This window comes from Lactuca virosa, chromosome 9 (assembly GCF_052849685.1).
Source record: "Lactuca virosa cultivar CGN04683 chromosome 9, Lactuca_virosa_CGN04683_v6, whole genome shotgun sequence".
Classification (NCBI taxonomy): domain Eukaryota; kingdom Viridiplantae; phylum Streptophyta; class Magnoliopsida; order Asterales; family Asteraceae; genus Lactuca; species Lactuca virosa.
The window spans coordinates 5,432,194-5,453,217 of NC_136434.1; the positions used below are offsets into that span (position 1 = coordinate 5,432,194).

The 21,024-nt window shown below is 34.1% G+C and overlaps 3 protein-coding genes across 12 annotated transcripts; 2 read left to right on the top strand and 1 right to left on the bottom strand.

Moving 5' to 3' along the window:
* Nucleotides 1-164: 164 nt before the first annotated feature.
* Nucleotides 165-3,431, top strand: LOC145136066 (uncharacterized). 10 transcript variants are annotated; one of them, XR_013720209.1, is made up of 9 exons: nt 167-345; nt 430-893; nt 1,160-1,275; nt 1,631-1,703; nt 2,193-2,262; nt 2,336-2,366; nt 2,477-2,563; nt 2,657-2,855; nt 2,920-3,431. XR_013720209.1 is itself a non-coding variant. In XM_079070262.1 (8 exons), the coding sequence occupies exons 5-8, from the start codon at nt 2,313-2,315 to the stop codon at nt 2,943-2,945; spliced, it is 366 nt and encodes a 121-aa protein (XP_078926388.1). In that variant the 5' UTR covers nt 176-345; nt 430-576; nt 696-893; nt 1,160-1,275; nt 1,644-2,312; the 3' UTR covers nt 2,946-3,431. The 10 variants fall into 10 exon arrangements, 3 of the variants coding, with proteins under 3 accessions (XP_078926388.1, XP_078926387.1, XP_078926389.1); XR_013720208.1 differs by having other exon boundaries at nt 168-345; nt 1,644-1,703; nt 2,333-2,366; XR_013720207.1 differs by having other exon boundaries at nt 168-345; nt 1,644-1,703.
* An 11,508-nt stretch (nt 3,432-14,939) lies between these two features.
* On the top strand, nt 14,940-15,881 carry LOC145136169 (uncharacterized protein At5g01610-like). Its single transcript, XM_079070351.1, has one exon. It carries the CDS (start codon nt 15,120-15,122, stop codon nt 15,654-15,656), a length of 537 nt encoding a protein of 178 aa, XP_078926477.1. The 5' UTR covers nt 14,940-15,119; the 3' UTR covers nt 15,657-15,881.
* Nucleotides 15,882-18,238: 2,357 nt separating this feature from the next.
* Nucleotides 18,239-19,103, bottom strand: LOC145141421 (protein SENESCENCE-ASSOCIATED GENE 21, mitochondrial-like). The gene is made up of 2 exons (XM_079074717.1): nt 18,904-19,103; nt 18,239-18,711 (listed from the first exon to the last, which is right to left on the bottom strand). Exons 1-2 carry the CDS (start codon nt 18,972-18,974, stop codon nt 18,489-18,491), a joined length of 294 nt encoding a protein of 97 aa, XP_078930843.1. The 5' UTR covers nt 18,975-19,103; the 3' UTR covers nt 18,239-18,488.
* Between the last annotated feature and the right edge of the window lie 1,921 nt (nt 19,104-21,024).

The following is a 21,024-nucleotide window of genomic DNA, read 5'->3' on the forward strand; positions in this document are numbered from 1 at the left end:
ATTTAAATTAACCCTTCAATATTATATATACTATTAATTGTTAAAAACTTGGTGAACACTAATCTTTGACATTTTGCATTTGTGCCACACTTTTTCCTTCGTTTACAACTTTTGCCACACTGCTTGCTTTTTAATTTGGCCAACCGACTATTTGCTTCTTTTCACTTGGCCGACACTTCTATTTTTTATTTTTATGTCACAAACCGCCTTAACAATTTTGTTATCGTTATCTTCTATTTTTCACTTGCAATTGCCGCCTTCGATGCCATCCTTCTCTAAATCTCTTAATGTCTTTCTCGCGATTCCCTGTTCGTCTGTTCTTACGCCTCTGTTTTCCTTCTTTAGGTATGTATAATTCCTCTTATACAATTATTTGATGTCGGGAATTCTTTCTTGCAAGCGTTCCCGTTTTACGAACCCTTTCTGTAGATTGCTTTCTGTTGGAGACGATGGTCTGGCGACTTGAAGTGTTTTTCACAAACCAGCGCTTCCCTCTCCTTCTACCAGCTCCATGTGACTCCTGCTTCGATCGTCTCGTGTTTCTCATTAATTTTGTATTTAAAACCACAATTTCAGGTTATTTGTTTATCCTCTTTCATTCTTTCTATGTTCTGTGGCTGGTGCTTCGACGCCCTAAATCCTTCTTCTCTCTCTTATCTCCACGAAATCAAATCAATGACTTTACTTGCCGCAAGATCAAAGGGGAAGCAGAAAACACCGACTCCACCACACCGGTTGATTTCGAGTGCTGAGGTGAACGGCTCCGTAATACCCACGAACTTGATTTTGGGGTTTAAAGTTCAAGGTAAAAATGATTTTGGGGCTGTACCATCGATGGGGGCCAGATTGTTTGATTTCAGTTTTAGGGTCACAGTAACTACGACAGCAACCTGGTACTCACCAACCTTTCTTCCTCACCGCTTTTGTTTCTACTCAATTGTTAATGGGAGTTTTTTCATGGAGATTTTCTGTTATTAGAGATTATACTTATGATTTGACGTCAACCAGAAGTGTTCATGATGTTTTTTTTGGTGGTGTGTCAAAACCTAACTTCTACTCCGCCGTAGATTTGATTCCTTTCCTTATTTTGATTAAAACGACCAAATATTGAAAGAATTCACTATCTTTGACTCTATGAAAACATTTTTTTTCTGATCAGACCTATATTGACCTGATGAAGAATTTGGGAAGAAGCAATCAAACAAACCTAGCCAAACCTATCCGTGCTTGGTGATTATGACTATGAATACAAGTCGGTCAACTGCTACCAATTAGGTATGTCTTCCCATTATAATAACACTAATCGGAATTTGAGCATTGACTTTAAAATATTACTACATTTACTATAGACTAGAGTGTAGACAAAATTTTAACATTGACTTTAAAAGATGATTGAATGTTTCAATGATATTCGTTAAAGCTTTGAGATTAATGTTAAGAAGATCTATATGGTTATGTACCAACTCTATGACTCTTTGCATCCAGTACTTTTTGCTTTGATTATAAAGTTTTAGTTAGGTAATTTAGGATCTGATTAATGGTTATTTTAATATTTGATGTGTTAACTACTTTGTTATTATAGATGGTTGATTGATCTTTCTTATACTACATCATTCTTTCTGATTTATAGTCATTGTATTTAGTTTCACCTTACCAATGAAGATGGTTGCAGTTCCGTTTTGACAACCGAGGCATCTACCAAGGTCAATCTCCTTTACATCACGGATATCTGATTGTATACCTTGTGTTTTCCTTTTACGCTTTTAATGCTCTGTTTGTGAAAAATATTTAAAAAGCTAAGATGCCCTTCATTTATATTCTTTTCTTTCTGACACACAATTACTCTACTTTTATAGTTTTTACTTTTTTTTTGCTTTATTTAATTCTTCACTTCATGACGGTTCAAGTTGATAGGCAATATCGTATTGTTGTACCTACCAAAGTACTGCTATGAGAAGAATTTTCATTAGTTATTTTCTAGGTTAATCTGATCTTTCACTTACTGTTATGAAAGATCATCTTCCCATTCATATACTCAACCTTGATATTAGTCTCACATGTTATTTAAGTTGTACTTGATAATACAAGTTGCTTTAATTTACATAGATGTGTTGTTTTTACTTTTTACTGCATTGTTGGGGTCAAAATGGCCAACTTTGTGGGATATCTATGCATTTTCTTGTGGTCCTTAGAGATTTTTTTGATCAACTTATTTCTTGGAAGAACGGGCGTAGAGAAGAACTACTTTTCATGAGCAACAAGGTAAAATTGTCATAAGATATTAGTTTACTTATATTCGGAGTTATATTGACATGAGAACTTACTCACCCAGCAGGCCGTTTGCAAACCACCTAAACCTGTCAGAGGTGACATACTCATTTGCTTTCCACAGATTTTGAGTTACAAAATCCAATCTCCAACTAACCTTCTTTTTTCTCAATGAATGCACTTAAAAACTTTAATATGCATATTTCAGTTTGCAAACTTTTGTTCAGTTGAGCAACATGGATTTGCCAGAAACATAATATGGTTGTTAGATGGGAATTCGATTGTTTATCAAAAGGTATAATCTTTATTCCTAAAAATTGAGATTGTCTTTTGATTTTTTTTTCTGTATTCTAATGTGTATCTGTGTTTAAATTTGGAATTTATGCAGATGCGATGTTATTTTCACACTGCTCAAAGACTAGACACTGATTCTTCCATGGAAGTAGTTACATGTTTCCAAATGAACAAAGAAAAAGAAGATGTTTATTCTACTGTAAGAGGGTCAAAACCTGTAGATGATGTAATTCAAATTGAAACAAATAGGGAAAGAAACATCCAACGCTGGGAGGTCGAGAGTAAAAAATATTGTAAGTGTACTTTTGCTGTTTTACATTAATGGTGTAATAAACTGACTATGATATATTTTTGCAGGGTCCAAAACTAATAATATAATCTGAATTTTAAAGCTATTGTGGGAGACATAACATCCTTTGATGGTGTACCTAAGTTAGAACAGAGTACGCTTGACAAGGCAACTTTAAGTGAAATGTTCAATCTTCTTGGTGGTGGGATGAGGGGTACATTCGATAACTCTTTATCTTATATTCCTATTCATTTTACTTTCATCTACCATCTCACTAAAGCTCACGAATATGGTAATTGGTGGGCTGGAACCTCATATTATTGAAGAGGTGAAATTATTGAACAACTTGAAAGAACAGGAAAAAGGGTTGATTTTCAATTTTTTTTCTCTCATAACAAATATTAGACTATCATAATAGATGCAATAAACACAAGTTTTTATTTGGGATACTGATGCATGGGGGTGTGGGACTAGAACTACATCCTTATACCAGTCACATCCTTGGGTTTAGCCATTCTTCCTAATGGACATGTATTGGGATTTCTTGTTGATATAACCGAACGCTATCAGGTGCTCAAAACTCCAACTTATGTCATTTTTTTTCCTTTCTATGAATGCTTTTCTCTTTAGCGATTTTCTTTTTCTCATGTAACAACGTAAAATTTTCAAACCGAATTTTTCATTTCAAACATAAAAATCACATGTCATATTTCCCAAAAATCTCAAGTATCCACATTAATACAATTTATTTATCAAAAGTTGTTTATCACATAAACCGGGATCCTCCAAAGTATATCTCCAAAGCGAGTGTGTGTACAATCAAGTCGGGGCCTTCCCGCGATCATCGGAAGTACCTGAAACACATAACACTCAACACGGTAAGCACGAAGATTAGTGAGTTCCCCAAAATACCACATACAACAAATTAGCCACTCGAGGCTATAACTCTGTAAGACCCTCCGGTCAATGTATCTCAGTGGGACCCTCCAGTCTCACAACTCTGATGGACCTTCCGGTCCTAACTCTGTGGACCCTCCGGTCCTAACCCTGTAAACTCTGAATAACACATAGCATAAATCACACAGACATAATGCAATAATATCACAATACTCAAATAAACATATAAGACCCTCTGGTCACAGATACATACAACTCTAGGTAAAGTATAGTGAGAAGACTCACCTCGTAAGCTAGTAAGTAAAAGTCTTGTGCCCGGAATCCTCGATCTAGCCTCTGCCTATCACAAGGATAATATATCTAATTAATTCTCTCCATATAATCAATTACACCAAACGTTTCTCTCTCTTACACTCTAGTCTTAGAAATGGGTAAAAGACCATTTTACCCCTTCCTGACCCTCATCACTCATTTGACCAACCCCTAAGTCAACAGAAGTCAATTCCAGTCAACAGTCCAAATTGACCAGACTCGCTGAGTGCACTCGTGCGACTCGTCGAGTCCCATCGATTCTCGACAATCTCATGAAGGTCCAGCCCGTTGAGTCAACCCCTAACTCGCCGAGCTCTCGCCTGATCCAGCTAATCGGGACAACCCTAATCTACTCGCCGAGCCGGTTCATCAACTCGGCGAGTCCATTCAGACTCAACTTGCATTCAGACGACTTTAAGGCATGATACTTTCCCAAACTCCAGATCCATACTCTCAGGGCTCATTTACCACGTAAAGTCATAGACTTTACATCCATGCATGGCATTTTGGGCATGAAATGCCAAGAACATGATCTAAATGGGGTTTTCACTCATAAATTCCATCAAGGCTGAATAAAGCAGGAACCTTTAGATGCGAGGGACCTCCTAAGGTCCAGATCTGGAGTTCAAGCCTCCTCATGAACCCCAAATCCTCAAAGTCCCAAAATATAAAGAAAAGAAGCCCTAATCTTCAAAATGAGAGATCTACTCAAATAAAAGAGAAAGGTTCAAACTTGATACCTCTAATAGAAGCTCTTGGACGTATAAGCAGTAGATCTATCAGCCTCTTCACAATGTTTTCAAATATAAATTTGATTTTTGTATTACACAATAATAGAACACATAAATTAAACACTAACAAAAATTCATAATATTAGGATGTAAAAATACAAAATTATATTCATGTTTATACTATTGTGTTTAACTGTTAAAATAGTAAAAATAGTTATATAAGATATACTAATAAATAACAAGTTGCTAAAAATTACATAAAAAATGATAACAATCATGAAAGACATAATATTTAACTAATTGTAACATTATAAATATCATAACCAACTTATTTTCAACGGTTTGTATTCTTTGAGAAAATCTAATTTATATTTCACAACTTGTGGATTGAGTTATTATTGTAATTTTTTTAAGCAACTGGTTAGTGGTTAGATGTTAAATTCATCAAATTACTTATTCGTTTATACGCGAATTTGAACATGAGACTTCCAATCTAAGACTTTCCCCTCTACCAAGTGGGCTAGTCCCACGTTTATTATTGTAATTAAAATGCACATTTTCAGAATACAATATAAATAGTTATCACTAAAATTTACGTAATAAAAGCTGATATATACTTTGGATGTATTTTTACATCTTCATTTTAAGCAAAAAAAACATCACCAAACCAATAAAATGCCAACTAGAGTGATTATTATCTGTTTATCTCTTTGTCTTGTATTTTCATCATCAGTTATTACGGACAATCCACCGTCGGCATATGATGTAATAAAGAGCTACAACCTTCCAATTGGTGTTCTTCCCCAAGGTGTTGTTGGCTACAATTTGGATCCCAATATTCATATGTTTTCTGTTAATCTCGGTGGTTATTGTAACTTCCATATAGGGAAATATAAGGTGAAATACAGCCCCATGATTACAGGTGTCATATCCCAAAATTAAATTGAAGGATTAAGTGGCGTGAAGGTGAAAATATCTTTGATTTGGTTCAATATTAAGAACGTGAAGAGGAATTCTGATCAACTTGAGCTCATTTTTGCAAATTTTCTAAGAAAACGTTTTCCCGTTAATTATTTCGACAAGTCTCTTCCATGTCACAAGAATGTATAATTAGTTTTTGATGTTTATTTAAAAGAAAACTTCTTTTGGTTATCTTTAGTTCTTTACTCTAATCTTTTTAAACTCTCCGTTTAGGATAATTAAATCATTATTATATCAACAAATAATTAAACAAATTAATAATATTAAATTATTAGTATTATTGGAGTACAAGATCTCCTATCTACCCACAAGTATAACCACAATAAAAAGAAACTCACTGATGTTGTTAAAATCATAGTTTTTATATGATCTTACGGTTTTATCATAAAAAAAATATCATGATCCTATAAGATAAGATTTAAGGGTAAAATCATTGGATCATTAATAAGATTGTAAAGTCATAATCGTTAAAAATATTTATATATTGTAAAAAGTTTAAAAATCATCAATAAAATGAAATTTATTCATGCAAGAAAACATTTTAAATAGATTTATATATTAATGAAAAACCATTGGAAATTAAGTAATCTAATAACTTTTTAATGTGTATTTGAAAAAAATAACTAAATTTTTTTTTTAGCAAAAATAACCATTTGGTCCGGAATGGGTATTCCAGACCAAGAAAAAACATTTTTTTGACTGATTTTGGAGCAACATTTCGGATTCCGGACTAAAATTTTGGATTTCAAAAAAAAAAAACTCTTGAACAATACTTTGGAATAAGGGCATTCCGAAGAATAGTGGTTATTTTTCAAAAAAAGTGAAAAAAGATGCTTATTTTATTTGAAAACCCCATTTGTAATGGTTAAATTACTTAATTTTCCAAAATCTATAGTTAATATTTAGGTTTTACCAATTTAATTGATCTCTTTCTCATCTCTTAAAAGTGAAAACCCTAACTCAAGAATCTCTACAGTCGCCACTCACCATCAACCAACCACCACCACTCACCCTCGACATCTCCCCCGCCATCTACAAAAACAACTATTAGATCCACCAATTTAGATCTCCACAAAAAACCAAAGTTTTTAGGTCTCTATCGGAAAAACCAAAGGTTTCAGGTCTCACTAATCTCTCCGACGATGGATGGAACATGGACAAGAAACTTACCGGAGAAAGGAAAAGACAGACTTTTTTTTTCTCGTAAATAATTGGGAGTTTACCTACCTGCTTTTTTTCTTGTTGGAAATCTCATCAGAAAAATGGCTACCAAACATAATCACACAATAAGTGTTTCTTCGACCCATCTGTACCTACAACCTTTTCTCTGTGGGTATGAGATGGTCGCTGTCTGAGATGTGTTGAAACGCGGTCGTTTGTGAGCACGTACGAGAGAGAGAGAGAGAGAGAGATATCATACAAAAATCGAGCCATTGGTTGATGATGGAGCAGAAATGAAATGGAGGATGGTGCCAAAAATCTATAGGTGGTAAAAAAGAGGTGTGTAGCGGCGTCAGGCGGCAGATGCGACGTCCGATTACGTCTGGCAGAAGAGGGTGGCGACCTCTAGGGGATGGTGTATGGGTAGGATTATTGTGTGTGTGTGTTTTTTAAAAAAAGAGTAAATTACACGAATGGTCCCTATGGTTTGCGGTAATTTGCGTGCTTGGTCCCTAACTTATTTTTTAACTCCGAAAGTCCCTACTGTTTGTTTTTGTTACGCGTTTGGTCCCTACTGTTTGTTTTTGTTACGCGCTTGGTCCCCGTCTTACCTAAAAAAACTATTATTTAAATAGGAAAAAATGGTGGGGTACGTAAGATAAGGTGAGAGGGTTGTGGTTGGGGTGTGTTTATTTAAATAAATTAAAAAATTAAGGGCAAAATAGTTTTTTTAGGTAAGACAGGGACCAAACGCGTAACAAAAACAAACAGTAGGAACCTTCCGAGTTAAAAAAATAAGTTAGAGACTAAACGCGCAAATTACCCTAAACCATAGGGACCATTCGTGTAATTTACTCTTAAAAAAATTAAAATAAAATAATCAATAACAAAAAATTAAAAAAGAAATATACAAGAGTATAATAGTCTCTTTGGATCACTCATAGACCAACACGCAACAAAACCAAACTATAAGGACAACCGATATTAAAACAATAAGTTAGAGATCAAACACGCAAATTATCAATAAACCATATGGACCATTCGTGTAATTTACTCTTACTATTCTATAAACTTTTTTATGCATGTTCATGGATGTAGATTATGAGTTGAATTTTTTTAGGGTTGCATGTGTTTATTCCTTAATATTGGAAACTTGGATTCGTGTTCCTCTACATTTTTAAAGTTCATGTGCAATTTGTTATGTGAATATGACTTATAATCAAATAAAGTACAACTCATAAAGAAGAAACTACTAGATCCGATTTTTACGATCACGATCTTCCAAGTAAAAGTATCATACGTAAAATCCTCATCCTAACAATCTCGGTTGAAGTTTCAACAATTGATATCACAAATACATTAGGCTTAACTCAATAAGACCCCTCCATTTGCTATTTTGCTCTTACAAACTTATTTCACAAGTATGGTACCGCTACAAATATAAACGACCTAACTGCAAAGGGGTCAAGTAGAGGCACAAAGTAGTGGTACTTCATAAAAAGATAATTTAGTATAAACAAAACTACATGAGCAGTCTTTGTGGTTTGTTAAATCTGACATGATGAAGACAACTCTGAAAACACCTACACGGTTGGTCCTCATGGTTTCAAAATCTTGCACAATTGTTCTTTTTGTTTAACTCCCTTAGAAATGAGACACTATGTCTAAGTAAAATGACTGAAATACCTACAACCTTGTATTTTATGTTAGACAAAATTGCAAGAATGGTCCCTGTGGTATGTCAAAACTAGCAACTTTGGTCCAAAATGGGTTTGGCTCGTAAGGATGGTCCAATAGTTTCGTTTTGTTGCGAGTTTAGTCCAAAAATTTTAAAACTTTTTATAATGACGGATTTGCCCTTGGTATTTTTCCCGTTTTTAATTTTTTTATTATAGAAATCAAAAAAAGAAAAAGAATCTCTCTCTCTCTCTCTCTCTCTCTAATACCATCTCTTCATCTCGTTAGTTCTCATCAGAAAAAAAACTCTCTCCTCCTACTTCACTTACGATCAAGAATACTCCAATGCCTTCATAATTTTCGGCTATCACCGCCTATCGCTGTCGTTAATCCACCCTCTTCTCCATCGCCGGAAAAGGGCAACACCTCCCCTCGTTTTGCAACAGCCCAACCACCCACCACAACCGATGTCGTCAGAATCCCTTCCTCGACCTCCCTTTCGTCTCCGACTCGTCGACTGTGGCAGCTCCTCCGCCTCCCCCTGTCATGACCCACCACCATCCAACATCCCAAATCCAAATCCACAATGGGTGTTCTTCGTTCTTGTTTACCGATTCCAGTCTTTTAGTTTTCTTTTCCCCAAAATCTCATGGTCCCATGGAAGAAACGCTTCTCATCGAGAATCGGAACCCTGAAGTCAATTTAAGCAAAGTAGAAGATAAAACAATTTCATAAATCGATTCACTTCCAGACGCCAAATAGGAGATGAGAATCTCTTATTTACAAGCGATACTTGTACAAGCAACTACAGATGAAGTTGTGATGGTGAAGAAGAAAGGTCAACAAAGAGGGGAGGATTTCACTTTGTTGTAGAAATTAAAGAAAGTCGATTTCTTTCCTCATTTTCTTCTCTTTAGTTCTCGCATCTGGTTCTCGGAGACGGTGGTAGTGACGTTAGGGAGGAGGAGAGATTGGTGGTGGTGATTTTGGTTAATATTGTCTAGTTCCCGAGAGAGAGAGAGAGAGAGAGAGAGAGAGAGAGAGAGAGAGAGAGAGAGAGAGAGAGAGAGAGAGAGAGAGAGAGAGAGAGAGAGAGAGAGAGAGAGATTTTATTTTTGTTTTATTTTTAATTATTGTAATAAAAGAAAATTGGAAAATAAAATAATAAGGGGCAAATCCGTCATTATAAAAAAGTTCATAGGAAATTGGACTAAACTCGCAACAAAACGAAACTATTGGACCATCTTTGCAAGCCAAACCCATTTTGGACCAAAGTTGCTAGTTTTGACATACTACAGGGACCATTCTTGCAATTTTGTCTTTATGTTATTGCATTATTTTGAAAGTAAAAAGAAAAAATTCAAAAAAAACCATAATGTTTCACCCTCGCATTGTCACCCTCTCATAATCACTTTTACCTTCCAACACCAAATGTTACTTTCAATCACCTGGTGCCTACCTACAACCAACTGAACCACCTCGGGCGCCTACCTGCATGCAAACACATCGTTCACCCTCACCGCACGTCTGCACCCACCTACATTCCCTCTCCATCCCCTACACAACCTTACTCTTTTTCATCTCATTCCCTTTATGCGACTCCAACCATATATAAATAGATTTTAGGATGATTCTTTTTTTTTTTTTTTTGAAAGATATCTTTAACCGAGTCACTAAAACATCCACCCTCGGCCAACATATCTGCCGATGGTGAAGATGGGGCAATTTACACAAAGATTGATTTCATTCACATATAAATGATTTTCATAAAGATTTTTGGAAAGATCCAAACTTTCAACCCCAATAAACGAGGTTTTGATGTTACTGGGTTTTTTTTGGGATAACTCATATAAACAATATTTACAATGATTGATATTATTATATATATATATTAAAGTTGTGGAAGAAAGGAATAGTAAAGTTGTGATACTTTGTCCAGGTTTGGTCCCTTGATTTACATATTCGGTCCCTGTACTTCTTTAATTAATTTATTCATGTCCTTTTGTTTGTGTTCCGTTCAACTTCCCATTTTTTTGACAGAATTGTCCCTGTATTATTGTTGGAAGTTAGGAATATTAAATTTGGATGTTTTTTGGCAACTTTGGTCATTATTCTTTACCCATTTTCACACTTTTTGTCATTGCAATCAATATTTTTACACTTTTTTGGAACCTTTTAATATTTAAAGTTTGGCCACAAAACTTTAACGGTTTGACAACTTTGATCCTTTTCTAAAAAGTTGCTAATTCCTACCCCTTTAATTCTTTAGCCATTTTCACACTTCTGGTCCTTGCAGTCAAAACTTTTACATTTTTTGTCCGGGGCAAAGCCCGGAGTTTTCATCCTTGCACTTTCTATGTCTGTCATATTTATCAATTCAGAAACAACATTGAAAGCTTCTGGCCCCCGCGTAGCGGGGGTAACCTTTCTAGTTATGCATCAATTATATCAAGAAGATTGACACTCATAGCACCAACAATCAATTCATGGATGTATCTAGTTATATTTTTGTAATTTTTTGTTTTTTCGATTTTTTTTCATACTTTGAAATTGGAATCAGAGTTTCGCTTTAGAACAGATTCTCATACTATTTTTTTGAGTTTTGATCTTTAAATTGATGAGCTGAATGGAATTAAGAACTGTATTATAATTAAAGCCCTTAAAAATAAGGTCAACCTTATTATGAATATCAAGCTTAGTTTTTTATGATGGTTCACACTTCACATAGACGAGAGGACTAAGATATCACGTTTATTTGTCAATCAGAAAAAAAGGGGTATAGGGTGTGAGGCAACGGGAGAGGGAAGATGAAGAAGACATGGGCGGTTTCCAAAACGGGGAGTTAGGTGTAAAAATAATTATAAATAATAACAAATAGTTAAAACTATTAAAAAAGGCATATTTATCATTTAAAAAAAAGTAACAGCTCGATATTCAAATTTAACATCAAAAAAACCAATCATACAACAAAATGAAATCAATAGGAATAAAACACGTATGCATTTTGATAGCTATACTCACCACATAAGTTTTGATAAACCACAAGAACCATTCGTGTAATTTTGTCTTTAGAACCAACACACCTAATAACGTATTTGGAAACTGAATTGGATAAGTATTTTATAGTATTAACAATTTTAACGATCTAGATATTTTGATACGATGGAAAAAAAAGATCCACAATTTTAACGCTTCACATCATCTGAAAGACCCAAAATGCAAAACACAGCAGCACAGCATAAAACCAATGACCTAAAAACCATTTAACCTCACTAAAAATCCCAAAACAATGCAAAATGTAACAACAAATATAAGATATACCCAACTCACCTAAACTAGATCTACCGATTCACCTACTCTATTGATTATAAAGAATACCCAAAGCAGCTACAAAAGATCAGCCCTGAATCTACCCTACACCTGTAAGGAAAATTAGCTACATACCATTACATACTTGTGCACTTGAAAGTTCAATGTTGAATGCAATTAACATGTAATTGATGCTTTAAAACCTAAAACCATAATCAACACTCCTTAGATCAGTTGAAATTTCTAACTTAAACAATAAGCAAATTAAGTAGCATAAGTAAGCTAGTATATGAACATCATTATAAGTTTAGTACACTCCTAGCAATCATAGCTTCAAGTCTCCTCTACTACAAAAAGATAGTATTATGTCAATACTTAATTAATAGCATTGAGCTAAGGGTTAAAATAATAAATCCCACACAATTGTTAGCTTATGTAAACTAGACAAAACATTCTATTAGCTTCCTATCACACAGATTCAAGTGGTTACATTTCTACCAAGAAGCAAGATGAGCAAAAAGAATTCTTGTTCCATACAAATCATTTACTTTGCTATAGACTTCACTTGCATGAAACAAGCATAGCATACACTTATTTAGCCAATGAAAAGATAAAAAGTACTAGAGGTTTGCATATACTTATTACTTTGCAGGAAATCAAGAAAACAACAGATACTACCATCCATCAAGTACACATGAAAATCCATCATCATGTATAGCTCTTTTGATTTGAGGATTCGTTTTCTTTTCCTTTGTAGGTTTAGTGCTTCACTGCATGGAGGATGTGGAGAAGGATGAGAGGAATTGAGGAATAGCAAATCAACTCGGTGAACCCAGCCAATCCAAAGAAGATTTGATAGAAACTATTGTAGGTGAAACAAATCAAACCAGTTTTCATACAGATAAGATAGAACAACAATGACACAGCGGATAGAAAGCACGCAGCGATTCTATTGGAAATGGAAAACATCGAAGAAGACTGCGGCTTATAGATAGAAAGATGGGGAGATAACGGGCGAGCGTGACTAGCTGACGGACTCGCAACATATGGAGCCGCAACCGTAGCGAATCTATTGTAAAAGGAGAACATCGAAGGGATCTGTGACTTGTAAACATTCACATGAGAAGAGAACGGATGGGTGTAGTTCAAAAAAGAGTAAACCTGGTTCGATCGGAATTCTGGCCTGAGGTTCCCGGTTACAGCGGGATCCGAAACTCTAGAAGCCGATTTTGACGATTTTTCATCTCCTTTCTTCATCATTGCAGCCCCGCCGCCCAATGCACCGCTCTGTGGGGCAGCAGCAAGTCCACGCCTGGAAAACAATTACAAACACAATCATCGATTGATATATCCGATCTTAATAAACAGTAGGATCTGTAATAAGGACTCACGCACATCAAAATATCTGCTTTCTTAACATAAATAGAACGATAAAAATTAGCAAAATCATGTAAAATTACTTGGAAATAACAACGGAAAGCTGGTCGCCGAAGAAAGACGAGAGGCGCTTAGCGTTCGAGAACGAGCGAGCCATTGTTACGATTAACTTCTCGTGACAGAAACTAAATAAATATGATCGGCGCTTCTGCAGAAACTTTGATCGGAGATGAACTGGATCTCCGTTACGGAGAGGATGCGTGAAGAGATTGGGATTTGCGTAGGAGGGTTTCCAGAAATGGGCTGGGCCAAAAGTTTTATAGTATAAACTCTTATCATAGCCCACTCTCAAGCCCAATTTTTTATTACAAAATGATTTTATTTACAACTACTTTTTTTTTAATGAGATTGTATTATTTTTTGGTATTTTTTATTTGAAGATATTATATATAATCACAAATTTTATATATTTGTTTATTTTAAAAGATAAAGATAGCATTATGATTTATAATTTTAATTGGAATTTTGAAGAAAAAAGAACAAATATAATATGACATCTTGATCTATATGGGTATCACAAGCCAATTTGCGAAAGATGGCCCATTTATAGTTTTACATTTTTTTACTTTTTTAAAAAAAAAATAAAAGAATTTCGTATATATCCTTATTAAACATTAAAATATCATATTTATCCAACTTAATTTCCAAATATCATATTTATCCTTTCTAAACTTTCAAATATCATATTTATCAAAATTTTATTTTTTAATATTTTTAAATATTTTTTTAATAATTTTAAATCTCTATTTATATTAATTGTCTATTATACCCTCTTATAAACCAAATTTAGAATACCAATACTAACCACAACCAACGCTCGAGAAAGAAACCAAATTCAATCCATAATTTAGGGTTTTTCAATCACAATTTGTTGTTATATAGGCAAATCGACATTAATCAAATTAGGGTTCTTGCTTTCCACATAACTCCCAAAAACCATATGTGTGAATATACTTTAGAAAGCGATTCTTGGATTTTGATCGAGATTGTAATTAATTGGCATGGAAGATTCACTTTCTTAATCCTTTATATTTTTTTCTTTTTACAATTTTTTATGTTTGAAGTGGGAAACTCCCAATATACATTTCCAATCATCAACTAAATTTTGGGATTGAAACCCACTTAATACTTTAGATTAGGTAAATTAAGTCTTCGAAGCTTTTATGATATGGTTTTATTGAAATCTCTTATAGTCTTACTCATAGGTTGTTTGACCAATTATTTACTTCGAATCCAATTTGTTCTTCAAAGTTCATAATCAACGATCACGAACATATGATTTGAAAATTAACTTTTTGTTTATATTCATGATTCGAAAGATGATTTGGAAGATTAATGATATTTTGAAGTTAAAGTTATAATAAGGATATAATAGTCAATTAATAAAAATAAGGATTTAAAATAATTATAATATATTTAAAAAATAATAAAAATAAGTATTTGGACAAATATGATATTTTGAATGTTTGTGGATGATAAATATGATATTTAGGAATTAGATTGGGCAAATTAGATATTTTGATGTTTAATAAGGGTATATATGAAATTGTCAAAATTTTTTTTTGATGTAGGTTGGTTGGGGAGATCAAAGTTGCGGATAGTCTAAAAAGATAAAACCTTTTTCGAATGACGAAAATTCCGATCATATTCTAGCATTCCGATCTCATCGTCCTTAAGTGCTGGGCAATTGACAGCACATAAAGTCCCCCAAATTAACAACTAAAATAGCCCACCAAAACCCTAGAATTAAAAGATTTTCAGTGATGTCTTCGATCATCATCTTCACTTTCTTCATCCTCCTGTTTTCACCCTTTACAGTCTCATCTCTAATCGACACCACGGACGACGGAGACCATGACAACCTCACTGCCTATGAAATCATCCAATCGTATGGGTTTCCGAAGGGGATTCTCCCTATAGGCGTCACCGGCTACGAACTCGACAAATCCACCGGAAAATTCAAAGCTTTCTTCAACGGTTCTTGTAGCTTCTCTCTCGAAGGTTCCTATGACCTTAAATACAAATCAACTATTGGTGGGATCATATCGAAAGGTAGGTTAAAGGATCTTACTGGGGTTAGCGTCAAGGTGTTTTTCTTTTGGCTCAACATTGTCGAGGTTTATACATCAGAAGACGAGCTTGGTTTTTCTGTTGGCATTGCGTCAGCTGGGTTTCCGATCGATAATTTTGAGGATTGTCCGCAATGTGGATGTGGTATGGATTGCAATGGCGTTGTTGACGACCCTCGAGGTAAGCAATCGACGAAGATCAGAACAAACCCTTTTGTTTCTTCAATCTAGAGATTAGATCATCTGCAATTTCAATTACACGTAGAGAGACAGACTATCATTCTTCTTTAGCTTTTTTTCCTCTTTCCATTGTATGTTTTAATTCCCAATATGTTTTCTTGCACCCATGCGAATTATGTGCAAATGAATTATGCGTCATTAATCCATGTTGGGTTCTTTTAGTTAAATTTTGTACACTTGATGATCTCTCCATAAAATAGCTCAGTTTTATAACCTTATTGATGCCTCTACCATTCTGGATCTTTGTTGATTTTTTATGTTTTTGACAAAGATTAATGATGTTTCCTAGAGAATGCATAGAGAGGTGTCTATATGTTTGTATTTTTTTAAGTGTGAGATTGGGGATCAATGTAGCATCTAAAAGTCTTATGGTTTTAGACTATGGTATTGATTATGCTATTTGAAATACGCATTCTTTTTGGAACAAAAGGTTGTCGATCTTGTTGAATGGCCAGTTTGAACCTTTATTTTAGTTCAGCTTCTTGTGGTATTCGTACAACTTTTGGATTATCATAACAGTGCTCTCTTGTCCATGATAGAGTTGTCAATAATATGAGCCCCTTCATGAATACAATAGATTTATGGCACTACCCAAAATTAGACCTATTACAATGTAGTTTGAATCTTGATTCTTTTGATGATCTTTGAAGCAACTATAATACAAATTAAAGTCTTCTTTTTGACAATCCTTAAACCCACAATCTAACTATGGACTATGGTAGATCGTGACTTAAACTCACAACGTATATGTGGGTCCAAGTGTTTATCCCTTTGGTACAACAAATCAAGCTATTGCTCCCTTTGAGAGTTTCTTTTAACATCTTTAAAAAAATGGTAAAATGTATCATATGAGAACAGCCCATTTTAAACCTTTTCAGGCCAATCATGTGGGAGTAAATCACACCACTATAAATGTACTAAAATCAGCAGAAGGAGGGGTGGTTAAGTTCACAATTAAATTGTAATCTTTGTTTATACTATTCTGTTTTTCTTCACATTATGATTCCATGCTGAAAGTTTTCCATGCTCAGCTATGAAAATTCAGTCTTTCTATAATATGGCATTTTAAGATAATATGTTAATTTGAAAATGACGTTCTAAAGAGAAGACCGCCTTGTCATTTTAAGATAATAAGTAGTTAAACAACAAAATTGCCAAATCGTCGATGAGATGACCAACTTATTAACAAATTAATGGCATGGGGGCCACACAGACTAATTATACTTTTAAACACCAAATGTATGGCTTAAACCCAAATGATTATGTCTAGTTATTTTATTCACATATTCTTGTCTTCTATCAACTTTGCCTATTATATTATATATGTTGATGTTCACCGTATGGGCTATTTGACGACAAATTAAACAAATGATAAAAGCCGGTTTTTTTTTTTTTTTTTTTTTTTTTTTTTTTTTTTTTGAAGTTTCTGGAAACGTACTAACAAACTAACACCATGTTGCAAGTTGTTTGTCATATCTTGGGGAAACCGTGATGAATGCATGATAAATAATGATTGAGACGAGATTCACTCGGTTTTCATTTTGGTTGTAGGTGTGACCAGACCAATCCTTATTAAAGATATGATTCATTAGTTCGTAAACTGATTTGTTTGTTACCACTACTGATAAACGCCAAAATAGACGATATTTACTGGGTCAAAAGCATGGAGTGCCAAATTTATCATGCGGGTATAGTTAGAGAGGTGGGTGTAGGCAACGCCCACACGAGTTACTAGGCTAAAAAACAAAAAAACGCCGTTACCAAATGTGATCGTGGTATCGGGAAGTAACGCGAAAGCCTTTAACATGTAATAACGGGAGGGAGGGGCGGTGTTCATTGGCGTTATCACGTGTTATGAGGCACAATAACGGGAGTGGGCAACCGTCTTAAGAACCGGATTAATTGTAATTTTGAACAAATCTAGCAAACAACCAAAAATGGTCAGATGGTCTAAAATTTACATTATATATATATATATATATATATATATATATATATATATATATATATATATATATATATATATATATATATAGTGTAAATGCCAAAATGATAAAAAGTAAAAATAAATAAATAAATAAATGATGGCATCTCTTTATGTTATTCCTAGTTTTAAAAAAGATTTTATTTCGAGGGAGATAAAATGTTGGGTAAGTGTCCCAATTATTGTTGTCGAGGATCAAAGCTCACACACATACGATGTATGGTGGGTGTCTCACACATGTAAAGAAAACATGTTCCATACAAGCAAACCACCTCACGCCACATGTCGACCAAACACCATTATATCTCTAACTTAATAATTGTGTTATTGTGATCCAAGTGTTTGCGTTAGGCTTCATTGTATGCTTCATCCGACTTTAACTAGGTCTTTTAAGATTGTCATAAGTTGGAATTATAGTGATTTTAACAGAGGTACTTTTAATATGCATTATTTTCAATTTTACTTTACATGGAGAAGCGTTAGACTAATAGACTTGCATATACTTTGCTCAAAACGCGGATACCGGAAAAGTTGAAAAGGACTATAAGTCTATAACGATAATGATAAAAGGTACAGGAATACCAGTAAGTAATTAATAAGTAGTGATATTTCATTCTAGAATGATACAAATATGGTAATTAATAATAGTAAAACGAATATCAGATAGCTAGTCCATTTATGCTATAGCGGATCAAATCCTTTGTGTTGCTGAAGAATGTATATGTATGTGTTGTGAAATTATGCCACGATATGATAATGCATATTCAATGAATGAGATTTATCGTTTTAATTCGTCGTCATCTTTCAATTTCTTGACCGATTATCCAAATTATCTTTAATTAGTGTCTTCCAGTTTTCTGTTTCAAGAGCAGTTCACGCAGATCCGCAGCGTCAACTTGATTCGTTTGACCCTCTGGCTTGTAATAACCTGTAACTGGATCTGGAACCCATGGAGTACTCGATTTCTTCGACTCCTCGCCTCCTTTCTTCATCATTGCAACTCCACTTCCCCTCACGCTTCCGGATACACTACCACTTGATGTCGCCGCCGCGTATCCACGTCTATAAATGAATAATCCGACAGAATAATCAGCCAACGTATCTCTATAACATAAAAGATGAAAAAAAAAAAAAAAAAAAACCAGAGCAGCTATGCATGACGAAAGTTAAAATCGTTGAATTATACATCTTTTATACACCAATTATACACGTAACTAGAATTTGTAAAATGTTCTACAGTTTATAGTAAGTTACCTGGCAACAACGGAAAGTTGATCAACAAGGAACGATGACAGAAACTTAGCGTTTGAGATAGATCGAGCCATTTTTTCAATGAACAATATGAAAAAGAGACAAACTTGAACTCTGCAGCTATAGATACTTCAAGAACGGAAACTTAGGTAGAGCTATTTAGGGTTTCTGTTCACGAAGGACCTGGTTTATTATGATGAGAAATGAAGAGAAACGCCTTGGTATTTATAGATGACATGGTAAACGCGTGGAGGAACTAGGAAGTGACCGAAAACAATTTTTTTTTAAAAAAACAATTAATAAACTTGTAAATGAGGTGGCAGAGAATAATTGAAAGGGTCAGTCAGTCAGTGTTTCATTGACACCTGGACCTGGTTCATCACCAGGAACAAGAGCCGTTCTGCTTTTTGCTATTGAATCTTGACCTAACTTTTCCCAACGTCAACCGGGTCAAAACCTTTCGTCCACGATTTTAGTTGGATAACAATTTAATATAAATTGAAACTCAATAAATTTTGCATTTGAAGCTAATATTGTATTAGAGTTATAAAATTTGATCGACTCTTCTTCGCTTTTGAGATGCCTTCGCTTGGCATTTCGCCAAATTGTTGGTTGGTACGTACAGTCACGGTTTTCCCGTGGTTCTTCGATATATGATAACAATAGCGGTAGGGGTGTTCGCTTGGATGGATCGGTTTGATCCGATCTAATCAAGTGAATCCAAATTGATTTCGGTTTTCAAAACATGTATCCGAATAGTCCAAACTAAATTCAAATCTGATCCGATCCGAACCAATTACAATTCGGTTGGATCAGTTTTTATAAATCGGTTTACAAAACCGAAACATTTTAAAACGACATATAATTATAATATTACCTAACTTTACACAACAAACAAAAACATGTTATTTAGTTGTGATTTGAAATTTATAAACAACTAATAAGAAGATATATTATAGTTAAATATTTTACAGACATAAAACTTTTGAGAGAAAATGCATATTAATGTTTTTTTTTTATCGGGTGAAACGTTTTGAACCTATTTGAAAAAATAAATTACAAAATTAATAAATAACTATAGATATATATTATAAATAGATAAATTATAAATGTTTATTCGGTTTTTTTGGACTATTCGGTTCTGATTTTATAAACCAAAACCAATCCGAAATCCAAAATAATAATTCGGTTTTGTTGAAAACTCATCCGAAAATCCGAATATCTGAACCAAATAGTTCAATCCAAATTGTCCAATTGGATAATTCGGTTTTATCCGAATAGTAAACAGCCCTAAATAGCGAAACCAAAAAAATATATTTAAGGGTAGAATATCCTTTTTTTTATATAAGATTTAAAGGGTAAAACAAAAAAAACTCTGGTTTTGGTGTTAGATAATTATGGGACCACATCATATATATGTAATGTTTATCATTAAATATAGTTATTATGGTAAGAATATAAATTATTGATGAACCGATTTATATAATATTTACTTACATTGTGGGTTGAGTTCTCGGTTTTTGACTCAAGATCCTCAATATCCCTTCCATCTCTCACCAGGGCCGACTCTATATGTAGATAAACAAAGTTAGGGCTTAGGGTCCCCACTTCTAGAGGGCCCCATTTAACCCAAATACCCAATACAGTCCAATGTCCAATACAATCCATATTAGTCGAATCGCTGACTTGCTGTGCACAGGCCTCAAACATTTGATTCATCGATTCTTCTTCTACAAGCGACGATCACACTTCTTTTCATCTTCTTCTTAGGGGCGGCTCAAAAATCGGACTCTGATTAATGATTCAGAACCGCTGAAATACACACATCACCTTCTGTTCTTCTTCTTCTTTCTCCATTCCCAACTTTTCCATTCTTGGCTTCTCCACTCCATTGTTCAAAAAATTCTGATGAATAATCATTCAAGGCTGTCACTGAAAACGGTATGTTCAATTTTTTCACGTTTTAGTTTTATTTTTTTCATTATCTGTCATCTGAATCTTAGAATCTGATTATCTAATTAGGGTGTGTCATTGTCACACAGTGTTGTTGAAATTGTTTTTGGAATCGGACATACTTATAATCCGAGATATCAAAACTGATTATCTAATTAGGGTTAATAGAAT

Excerpts from the sequence above, each read along its gene's own strand:
- LOC145136066 (XM_079070261.1), top strand. The coding sequence starts at position 2,313 with ATGAGAACTTACTCACCCAGCAGGCCGTTTGCAAACCACCTAAACCTG. Across the intron at positions 2,367-2,476 it reads ACCACCTAAACCTGTCAGAG|TTTGCAAACTTTTGTTCAGT; the intron begins GTGACATACTCA and ends TGCATATTTCAG. Across the intron at positions 2,564-2,656 it reads ATTCGATTGTTTATCAAAAG|ATGCGATGTTATTTTCACAC; the intron begins GTATAATCTTTA and ends GAATTTATGCAG.
- LOC145141421 (XM_079074717.1), bottom strand. The coding sequence starts at position 18,974 with ATGGCTCGATCTATCTCAAACGCTAAGTTTCTGTCATCGTTCCTTGTT. Across the intron at positions 18,712-18,903 it reads CAACTTTCCGTTGTTGCCAG|ACGTGGATACGCGGCGGCGA; the intron begins GTAACTTACTAT and ends ATTCATTTATAG.
- LOC145136169 (XM_079070351.1), top strand. The coding sequence starts at position 15,120 with ATGTCTTCGATCATCATCTTCACTTTCTTCATCCTCCTGTTTTCACCC.